This window comes from Centroberyx gerrardi, chromosome 22 (assembly GCF_048128805.1).
Source record: "Centroberyx gerrardi isolate f3 chromosome 22, fCenGer3.hap1.cur.20231027, whole genome shotgun sequence".
Classification (NCBI taxonomy): domain Eukaryota; kingdom Metazoa; phylum Chordata; class Actinopteri; order Beryciformes; family Berycidae; genus Centroberyx; species Centroberyx gerrardi.
In genome coordinates, this window is record NC_136018.1 from 2,628,548 (window position 1) to 2,639,889 (window position 11,342).

At 45.3% G+C, this 11,342-nt stretch overlaps 1 protein-coding gene across 1 annotated transcript; it reads right to left on the reverse strand.

The window, feature by feature from the left end:
- Positions 1 to 1,856: 1,856 nt before the first annotated feature.
- msl2b (MSL complex subunit 2b) lies at positions 1,857 to 8,821 on the reverse strand. The gene is made up of 3 exons (XM_071926669.2): positions 7,838 to 8,821; positions 4,382 to 5,763; positions 1,857 to 3,846 (listed from the first exon to the last, which is right to left on the reverse strand). Exons 1-3 carry the CDS (start codon positions 7,977 to 7,979, stop codon positions 3,547 to 3,549), a joined length of 1,824 nt encoding a protein of 607 aa, XP_071782770.1. The 5' UTR covers positions 7,980 to 8,821; the 3' UTR covers positions 1,857 to 3,546.
- Positions 8,822 to 11,342: the final 2,521 nt, after the last annotated feature.

An 11,342-nucleotide genomic window follows, 5' to 3' on the forward strand; every position in this document is an offset into this window, starting at 1 on the left:
GAAAATATTGACACAAGAAGCCAAAAGTGCAGAAAAAGTTTTGTTCTGCAAATATTAAAGACTAAAAGTTGTGATTAAAATAGATAATCTAAAAAAACAAACAAACAGGATTATCATTTTTGCCATAATAGAGCAGCTAGGGCAGGGCGGTATGGACAAAATTAAAGTCACGATAATCCTAAGGAATTATTTCGATATATATATGTATATATATATACATATATATATATATGATATCCGCCAATATTTGGAAAATCACATGAAATAGTCAAATTGATGTCCATTGCACAACTGCACTCTCGTATAAGGCATGATAAAACTCTGATTTTCAAATATTACCTAATTTGTTTCAGATCTCATTTTGTGAGAGATTTCAATTAGTATTTTGCTTTTTATCATTCATTTAGACAGAAGAACTGTGTATCACTATAACTCATTATCATTATTTATTGACGATGTGCAGCCCTTTCTCAATCATTGTGTGATGACTGATAAAATGTGACGGGCTCTTCAGACAGACCAATATACTTACACAATCGGCTGTTTAAATGTCTTCATCTCCATTTTGTTCAGTCCATCTCCCTCTCACCAAGGTTACATTATATAAACCTGAGCAGTTTTATTGAGGTTTATTTCTTTTTGTGCAGCGGGACGCCTTCATGCAGATGCACTCAACTACTGATTCATCAGTAAAATCACCTGCTGTAGTGTCTGGCTGTAAAGAAAACCTTCAAACTTTCAACGGCACAAACTGTCAGCAAGAATCTGTCCTGCTGAATCCCTTCCTGCTGCAGCCGAGCCTCCTGACCTCTGACCTCCTGACCTCTGACCTCCCTGTGAAAGAGTATCTAAGGCAGTGGTTCTCAAGAGCCGGAGCCCTGATGGTTTTCTACTCATTAATTACATTCACCTGGTGTAATCAGGGTCTGAACGAGACCTGGGACCAGGTAAAAACTAGAGAACCACTGGTCTAAGGCAGTGTTTCTCAACGTGGGGCCCGGGGACCACCAGGGGTCCTTGAGGGGGTTCCAGGGGGTCCCCAGGCAAATTGATGAATTAAACTTCACCATTATTTCATTTACAAGAAGTTAACACAATTAGAAAATGTAGAAGAATGACTGTTTTGGTCATAGTTTCTCTGTTATCTCTCTACCTACAATACAGACAGTCATGGGATTCTGGATAAAATCATATCTAACAATTACAAAAATTTGCATATTTGGGTCCGAGACACAAAATCTCATTAAATGGGGGTCCGAGGCACAAACGTGGACTAAATTAGGGGTCCTTGAGTATCTTCTGTCCCATTATAGACAGGCTCATTTGGCCAAAACTATGTGGTAAGGAGGAAGCACTGCTAGGCATTAATGTGAACACTCACCTCAGATAAAGAGGCACATCAGCCTCTGCATGCACTGAAGATCTGCAGAATATGTTGAATACGCTGAATAGCTGGATTGCTTTGAAAATAAATGGTGAATCGGGACAAAACTTGTGCACTTTAGGTAAAAAAAACAATATGATTAGAGGTCTGGTTCCTTTTCATTTTGGTGCAACAGTGATGTTTTGAGTAGAATTCATTGTTGACTTCAGGACGATTTAAAAGGATGTTCTGCCCCCTGCTGGTGTTTATTAGACATTGCCATATAAAGCTCTGCGCTGCCCCCAGTGGCTGCCTCCAGCACTGCAGGCAAGAGCAGGCGACACCTTGTGGCCGCTCAGAAAACTGCAGGTCAACTGACAATGACCCTGAGACTGAGGAGCGGCTGGAGGATGATGCTATGGATTAAAAAAAAAAAGGTGAAACAAATAGTCACACAGTGCAACACATGGGTAAGTTTTTGATTTTCTTTTTTTGTGGAAATATGTTACAGATATATTACAGGTTTTTTAAATGCCCCGAGGGAGAACAAACCGTCTGGAGACACCAGAAACTAACACTAAGAGGACAGCAACATAATCGAGACAGGACTGTCCAGACCGGATGTGACAGACGGACAGCCAGAGTGGGCGGAACCATGACCACTAGCCGACGCCCACCGAGTAACCTATGTTAGGCGACGTCCAATAAATACTGCAACTGTTTGTTAACGTAACTTATACAAAAAACAGACAAGGAAAACAGGTGTGTTCTCCTTGAGTCCTTTCTGGTAATTAGCAGCATGTGCGTAGCTTCCAGAAACCAAAACTGGTGAAAAGAGCGTGTGGGAGCGCCTGCACTCGACTGGAGTATTTAACACAAGCAAAAAATAAGGAGAAAACAGTTTGTAGTATTTATTATTCCATGCCTGGCCAGTGGGAAAAGTGGAAGAAAGTGCTTTAATGCAAGAATAGACACTCTTGACGCCTGTTGTTAACCCCGCACTTCCCCTGTCCCGCCACAAAGATAAAAGACCAAAAAAACAGAATTTCAAACTATTTTTTCGAAACAACTGCGTGTCCAAACCAGGAAGCAGGAAGTTTTTCTTCTACCAGCCGCGATGGTTGATGGAATCCAAAATTCACCGGCCGTTACCTTACCAGTTAATTATTAATATTTTCAGAAGAGAATAAGACCTGTGGATGATGGCTGGTTGTCTGTAGAAGACAAATTTACGAGCCAAAGTCAGAATTTGGAGACATTTGGCCGGTGGCTGGTGTTCTCTTCCTGGTTTTTTACTGATGAAGATATTGGAAATTGGCTCATTTTAACTTTTTCACCCGCCCGTTGTGTTCATGTTTGTGATTTCTTAAGAGGACGGGAGCTACTGGTCGTTTCTGAGAGCCGCCTTCTCATTCCATTTTTTGCAGTCTGGCCCGGTTTACTAAATACTACAAACTTACATTTCTGCGTCTTTTAACTTCTGTGAAATATTCTGGTTGAAAGCAGCTCTGCCCCCACACTCGCTTTCATCGGTTTAATGTAACTTATAAAATATATCATAAAATGTCTTCTTAAATGGAAACTGATAAGTCTGTGTACAAAAAAAACAAGTTTTTTCTTTTATATAAATTACACCAGTCTCTGATGATGATGTCTCCATTCCTGCTAATAAGGTTCATCTCCAAACCAAACCCCTTCCCCTCATACACACATACACACACGCACGCACACACACACACATACACACACACACACACACAGGGGCATGACCGAACACAGCCTGGTCAACACTCCCGACTTAGCTACACGACATGCTCTACACGTTACCCATAGTAGAGTAGAAAACAAAAAAACTCTTCTATCCCAACTGAAATGAACTCTCTGCACATACAGTAACGCTACGTCTCCTCTCTTCCTCTCTTCCTCTCTCTCTCTCTCTCCTTCTCTCTCTCTTCCACCCTGCATCTGTATGTAAGACCACAAGCATGGTGCAGTTTCGGGCGATGGACGGAGGGCGTTCCTCAGCTTCAGCTGGTGACCCTCACTACCGCCTGTCACTGTAGCTGCCTTTTTCCCGGCTCTGCCGCCGCAGGCCCCCGGCTCGACCCGATGGACGACGCCCAGCTGGAGGGGGGGGGGGGGGGGGGGGGGGAATGTGCGTGACGAACGACCGGGGCGGAGCCTCAACAGTCAAACCGCATCTCCAGCGAATCGTCGAAGCCCCTGTTGTCGTGCCCCGCCCCCGACAGGAAGGCGGCCGTGACCGGGGCTCCCGTCGCCGCGGTGACGTTGATGAGCGCGTTGCCGGGGGAGCTGGTCGCCGGGTTGCGGAGGGCCGCCGCCGTGATACTGGTGAGGTTGATGCCCAGCGTGAGCCTCGTCTGCTCCAGAGCCTTCTCCGGCACGGCGAACGCCTCCAGCTTCTTCTCCCCGTTGGCCATGTAGGAGTTCTGGCAGCCGCGGCAGATACAGTCCAGACACGCCTGGGCAGGACGACAACAACAACAACGTATGACAACAGTAAGAAGGATCAACACACAGGACCTCTACCTGCTCACTTATTGTAGTTTTGGATATGAGAATAATAATAATAATTCTAAGGCGCTTTTCATAAAAGTATAAACTGCTGTAAAATAAAAGGAACAATGCAATTATATTAACACACAATCAGCGTTAATGCAGAGAATTCTTCCACTGCCAAACGCCCATGGCTCATTAAGGCCGACTCAGCAATATTTCGACCCCACACTGGACTCCCAATGAAACTAATTAACCATAAAACTACAGCATGATGAGAACAAACACAAGCTATCAGTGAAATGGAATTTCTTGAGCCTGAGTTTGCAGCGTTTCTTACAGAGTTTGTTACTTGGTTAGTCATGTTCCCAGGCAGGATGTTCCACAGATTAGCGGCCCAGACAATGACAGCATCAACAATAATTTCAGTGACGCAGCAGACTGTCTGGGACAGTGTGTTGTAACTTAAGGAGCAGGGAGCAGCATCAGCTGTATCCTCACCTTGCGGTTGGAGTAGCAGGGGCAGCGCTGCCCCCTGCAGGTCAACACCGAGGGGTTCTGCGTGGCCCGGCCACACTTACAGCCCTTCTTCTCCACAGGCTTCTTATACAGTGGCTTCGAGGGGCTGGGCGGGTGTGTGAGGGGGTGAGAGTGGGGGTGGGGGGGCACCCGGTCGCGTGGCTGGGCGCGGGGCTTGGGGGCCCCTTGCCTGGCCTTGGTGTAGGCCTTCTTCGGGCCCCCGTGGTGCTCCACAGTCTTTTTCAGTCCCTTGTTGGAGACGAGCACAGTCTTGCCCACTTTGGGTGGGCCTCCGTTAGGCACCGGGGCCAAGTGGGGGTGAGGCGTGGCTGAGGGGAACTTGGGCTCCCGTTTGGTGGTGGCACTGGGGTTCGGGTGGTGGGGGGAGCTGTTGGCACCGAGGGGGGGGCCCCGCAGGAGGCTGGCGATGGGGAGGGGCTGGACCTTCTCGCTGTCGCTCTCCGAGCGGGAGCGCTTGCGGTGGCAACGAGGGGGGACGCGGGGGACGACTGTGGAGGGTTGGGGGGGCGCCTGCAGCGAGGGCTGCGGGTGAGGCTGTAGGGGGCGGGGGCTGTTCTCTGGGGGGAGGGAGGGGGTGAGGCGGGAGGAGTCGGGGCCGGAGGGGCAGTGAGGCCCATTGAGGCTGGACTGAGGTACGGAGGGGGGGCAGTCGGGCTGGGGGGCGGGTTCGGGGGCGGGGTCCGGGTCCGTCTCCAGAGTTCTAAGCACCTCCTCCACACTCAATAACAACGGCCCCCCGCCATGTTTCAGGTCCTCTCCGAAAGTGGTGATGTCACACAGCCCCGCCTCCCCGGTCCCCGTGACGCTCACGCACACCGGTAACTCCTCCCCAAAGTCCTCCTGCTTCAGAACCCCTCCACCTGTTTCTATGGTGATGGGTTGCAGCGTGTCCGTATTGGCCAGGCCGTTACAATCGTGCAATCCGTTCACGCCCACGGGGCTAGACTCCTCCCCCTTGCTCTCCCTGGCGGGCGGAGCTTCCTCGGGTTGGACCGCCTCGGAGGTGGAGGCCGTTTGCGACTGGCCGGCCGAGTCGGAAACGTCCTCCACTTCCGGCTCGCTCTCGGCCAGCGTGAGGCCCTCGTTGAGGATGGCCTGCAGGTCCGGCGAGTCGCTGGCGGCGCTGGCTATGTGCGGGGCGAGCGGCGACTGGGCGATGTACAGACAGAGCTTCTTGTAGCAGTGGACCAGCAAGGAGAGCTGCCGGTTTTCCTCGAAGCGGGAATAGTCTTTACACCAACTGCAGGACGGCTTCAGCTGCATCCTCTGACCCTTACAGCCTCGACATACGTAATGCTGACATGACGAGTCGGTGGGAGCGATGGGGTCCTGCAGCAGGTTACCTACAGGATGAGACACGGGACAGAGGACGCGTTAATACAACAAACGGTATACATTTCACAGGGAAAACGCAGAACAGCCCCCTGCTGATGATTAATTCACTGGCTTTCAACAAGACATCCAAAACCAGCAACAAACAGCTTGAGGGCATCAGCATTAGCAAGGCAATAAAAATCTTGTCAGACCATTAAAAACACCTAAATATCCAAGCAGTAGGGATGCTGGTGAATTTTGGCTGTGACTGGAAAGCTCTGGCTTATAAAACTGTGAACGTGGCTGGTCAATTTGGGGATTTAGCAGCTACTGTGCCCAGCGGCCAAAAAACAGTTTCCTGCCTTGCTGAGTTGAGATACTTTTCAAACCTGATCTTTATTCACAAAACCTGAGTGAAGTCTGATAACTTCTCTGCCAGACTGGATGACAACTGCTCTTTGAGAGGAGCTTCCTTAGCAACGCTGGTCGTTAGGGAGCGCAGCTGCAGACGAGAAAAGGATGAAGGTCCATTCATAAGAAACAACCAACCTTACACACACATACACACACACACACACACACACATCCCCCGTCTGATAAAACCCATGTGTCTGAAGCAAAACGTTCAGAAAGTCTATATTTAACACGATGCATGGACCTCTTTCATATGAATCTATTATTTATACAATGGCAAAGTGGGAGGCTATCTTTGAGTATAATAATACTGCTCTCTCACACACACACAAGGTATGTTTTTATTAACAAGCAGGCATCACAGAGACACATCAGCTTAGGCTCCTTCATACCCAATTATGAGCTATACTAAAGAATCAAAATAAGGTACATCTATTCACCGACAACCTGAAAAATCGCCCATTGCTTTCAACGTTTTGCTATGACAACGCAACTTAAGTGATACAGCTAAGGGGAGGTATTGCATTATGAATGAGCAGCGAAAAATGGAAATAAACAGCCAAAATAAATCACAGAACAGGCAAGTATTTGAAGTTTTGGTTAAGTATTGTAAATGCCTATGTTCCGTGAAGTAGACACGCAAAATTCCCTCTTTTTTCCCTCTCCCGTTCTTTTATTTTTACATATATTTTTTATTTTTTTCTCTCTTTTTGGGAAGTGGAGAGATGACGTGCTACGTCCTTATGTCTGTGCAATTACTACGTTACATGTAAACAGCCTACAATCACAAAAAAAAAAAAAAAAAGCTCCGATGCTTAGGCTACATCCTGCCAAAAACACACAGAGGGGGGTGTGTCATGATGCGAGTCGCTGTGTATTATGCTGCGTTCAAATGCGCCTCGTAAGCTCCTACATCCGAGTTTCCAAGTCCGAAATATGACTTCAGGCGCTTTCAAGTGCGTTTAGGTCGCATAAAATAATAATAACAATAATAATAATAAAGAAAAATGGACCTTGTGACAAAAGTAGGTTTTTGGTGGCTGTTGTTGGAGCTAATTTGTGCTGCATTGACAGAATGAAGAAGACTGCAGGAATGAAATCACTGTTTAAATTAATTTATGTACCTAATGTTGTGGTATACATCACTTATGACATTAATCGTTGAGACGACTTCCATGTTTCCCCAACATGTTTCCCCTCAAAACAGCCCTCTAAACGTCACATCTCGGCGATTGAGGTATCTGAGAATCGGGGTTCCCCAACTCTTTCCATGTCAAGGACCCCCAAATATACAAAATAGATCGTGGACTCCCATTTGATAAGATTTTGTCCAAAGGAACGCCATCCATACCTATTTTTGCGGTTAGATATAGCTTTAAAGAGAATTATGTAATTGTGTACACTGTGGGTTGGGAGATAATAACAACGGGTAGAGTGAAACTTAGAATCAAAACATTACACCTCATTGTGGGAAACACCCTCATACAAAACCACTTTCCTAGTCGTTATTTCCCACTGTGTTGGTCGCTCACCTCGACTCGTAATGGGGAAATTTCCGACAGCACGTGAAGGCAGCATTAGTTAACGTTCGCTCCCACTGCGAGCACAGCTGACAACAACGGACGGTATTGTGCACCCCCACCCCCTCGTCCATAGAAAAAAAAAATACAAAAAAAAAACCACACTCACCGCACACCAGGCAGGACAGGGACTGGCGGAAGAACGGCAGCAGCTTGCAGAGCTCCGCGAGGGCCCGGGGGTCTCGAGGGTCGCACTGCAGCACCGAGCGGCTCGCGGACACGTAGAGAGAGGTCGCATTCACCGGGTTCATCTCAGCTGCCGCGCGCCGGTGGTCCGGTCCAGCCCGGTCCCGGTCGATTTATTACGTTAAAAAATGAAAGTCACGCGACACAAACACACAAACCGGTCCAACGGATTTGCAAACTGTCTCCGGTGACGTTAACGTGACCAGCCGAAGCAGCAGGCTTGCTACTGCCGTGTTTTCCGAGTAGTTATTATTATTGTCCAGGCAGCCCGGGAGCCTTGAAGAGGGCATAGATGGATATAACAAATAACTGGCGGCTGGCAAGACTGGCTTCAGTTCCCTGACAGTAAATCCCACATGCATAGAGTCTGTGCACAGAGCAATTCAGGTTACACATCTCCTGTACCGCTAGCTGTCAATCACATCCAATCCATCCTGACGTCCCTCCTCCTCGCAAAGGTGTACATAGAATAAAAAGTAGTGTTTGAACCCCAGGAATTATAAGTGCATTCAAAAGGAGGCAAACTTGTCAGCTGCATAGAAACGATCGGTTCATCCACGTCGGTTCAGTTTATTCCCATACAATCCGTGACGTTGAGTTATGATTAGACAATGCATCGTGTGGCGCTCTTTCCTCCACCGGAGAGCAGTGGCCTTACTACAGCTGGGCAGTAGCAACCACATTCAAATAGGGGATTTCTTGATGCTTGCCAAAGTGCATTGGTTCTCCAGTAATTCCATATTCTACATGCATGATCGTCCGGGCTGTTCGGTCGGTCCAGATCTAGTATCACACAATGCATTTATTCCAGACCGTAGCATTTGTGGCACGTAGGCAGTGCACCCAATAGGCAGGCTCAGATTGTGTTATTGTTCGCGGAGATTCATGGCGGCTTGGCTGCGAAAACAAAACAGGCCTCTTCGGCTTCAAATGGTCCTTTTAGCGAGAAACGCCAGCAGCCGGACGCTGATAGGGAGAAAAAGGAGTAACTGGGGGCTTACGGTTATCCAAGAAAAGACAATATCGAAGCCTTGACGCTTCCGTTGATGTAATGAAAAATAAGCCTGTGAAAGCAGCGGGCTCTGGTGACAACACTAGCCGCCTGAGCTGCACCAGGATACCGGGTACAAAAATAGGCCGCTTCCCACTTTTCCGAATTAGCGTTACTCCCTCGTTCTCGCTCCTCGCCCGGTGGATTGACGCAGAAAAACCGAGGGCTTCACCGAAATTATATCCCGTCCCGGCCTTTGGTAGACCTCCAGCCTGTTATTGAAGAATGAAAGTGAATTAAATTCCTGTTTGTGTACCTTGCTATCGTTAGCCGCGGAGTATTTCTCATACCTCCCGTTGCTTTTCCACACACAAACAGGGGGGCGCTGTTGCTCAAATCTCGCGAGAATACACACAAAGCGGTTCATTTAAAAAGAAATATTAATCAAAGGACAGCGCAAGCTTAGGAGATACAATAAAGTCAGAAATATTAGATGTAAGAAATTTCCATGCATCCACAGTTGAAGGTTTTGCCTTGTTTAACCTATCAGTCATACATTAAAGTTTTACAATGTTTCGAAAAGAGTGTATCCATATAATTTTCATGCAAATATCAGGGGTAAACCAGTTACTAATGATAGTCTTTTTAGCAACTGTAAAGCCAGAAAACAGACTTCTTTTTGCGAATAATAATTTTAAAAAAGTTAATGACAAAAAAAAAAACAGATAGTGCAAGTCTATAATCAGAGATGAAGTGGAGGGTAAATCTACCTAAACCTAAATTCAGTTTATCCACCTTTTTATTCATGGAATATAGTTAACTCTTAACATTTTTGACATAAATTCATATAAGACATTATTTTAAGTAGTGTCAACTTGTGTGGGGATAGGGTCTTTAAAGGAAAAAGGCATACATTAACGATCTTATGAAAATATAATTGATTGTTGTTTATATTGATTGTTGTTGGACTTATAATTATCACTAACTGGAGGTCATAGTTTACCCGCCTATTTACAGTATTAACCACTACATTACTTCCCATATGGGAATGTTAACACACACCCATGACTGATTTATAAACTTAAATATGACTAATTTCTCAGTCACTGTGCCATTATACTGAATTATTGACTTAGGACAGAGTTATAGTCTTATTCTATTCCTCATTGCCTTCCACAGCAGTACATCAATTTATCATGCAAGTTAAATAATTTTTTTTGTAGGTTTGGAGCTTTTTCTCTAATGAGTAGTGAGGATGTGAGTGTTTCTCTCCATCAGACATGTGATTTGTCTGCTAACTGTGATGAACGCTGTATTTCCATCTGCATCTGATGAACATTTCAGCATGTGGAAATTGATTTGAGTTTTCAGTACTTGTATAATATACAATATTTTGTTTTGATTATTTAGCAATGTGAGATAGCGCTGAAACAATTAGTCGATCGACAGGAAATTCATTGATTATAATTTTGATAATTGATTAATTGTTTTAGTCATTTATTAAGTAAAAATACCAAAGATTTGCTGGTTACAGCTTCACAAATGCTAAGATTTGCTGCTTTTCTCTGTTTCATATGAAAACTTTGGGTTTTTTGGCTGCTGGTCAGACAGAGTAAGACATTTTAAGAATCACTTTGGACTCTGGGAACTGTGATGGGCATTTGACATTTTAAATGATTAATCGATTAATCCAAAAAAATAATTGATAGGTTGATTTATAATGAAAACAATTGTTAGTTGCAGCCTTAATGTCAGATGTTTGTAGTGATCTGTGTCCATGCCTATATGTTTGCATGTGTGTTTATACTGTTGTGCGTCTGAAAACTAACAAGGCAAACAGTGAAGAAAAAATGGAAGAGAGAACGCAATGTGGAAGTCTTAAGCAACTTCCATGTTTATCTATAAGAATAACTGCACTTACATGTCATCGCCCACGCAAAGAAACACACGCATGATGCAAACACACACATTTAGCTTCCTGAGAAATAAAGCTTAACTTCCCTCTCTCTGCCTCTCTTTATCTCTCACAATCTCTCTCTATTTTGTTTTTTATCCCACCTGCCTTGTTCTTTCTTCTCTTTCTTATACTCTGGTCACAGAATAGATGAGGCTGTCGACCTGTTAGGATGTGATAGACAATATAAAAGATATTGATAAAGACAATATAATTTCACATTTACAAGTAATCAGTTGCATGCATGTTATGGTGTTCTATTTGTGTGTATATTATCTCTTAATGCATTGTTTTATATAATCAAATTGAGTTTTACTGGCTATTTCCTCTCATTTTCCCTTGCACTATCGATTAAGAAGACATTCTGTGTAAACTGGTGTATTTCACAATATCCTTTTGTTAGTAATAAAACCACAGCATTACTAACTGGGTGGGGAATAACTATGAACTATGAATTTCAGGCTGAACAAGTCGCTGTGGCCA

Coding starts and splice junctions, on each gene's coding strand:
- msl2b (XM_071926669.2), bottom strand. CDS start 7,979: ATGAACCCGGTGAATGCGACCTCTCTCTACGTGTCCGCGAGCCGCTCG. Junction 5,764..7,837: donor CCTGTCCTGCCTGGTGTGCG/GTGAGTGTGGTT, acceptor CTCATCCTGTAG/GTAACCTGCTGCAGGACCCC. Junction 3,847..4,381: donor CCTGCTACTCCAACCGCAAG/GTGAGGATACAG, acceptor CGTCCTGCCCAG/GCGTGTCTGGACTGTATCTG.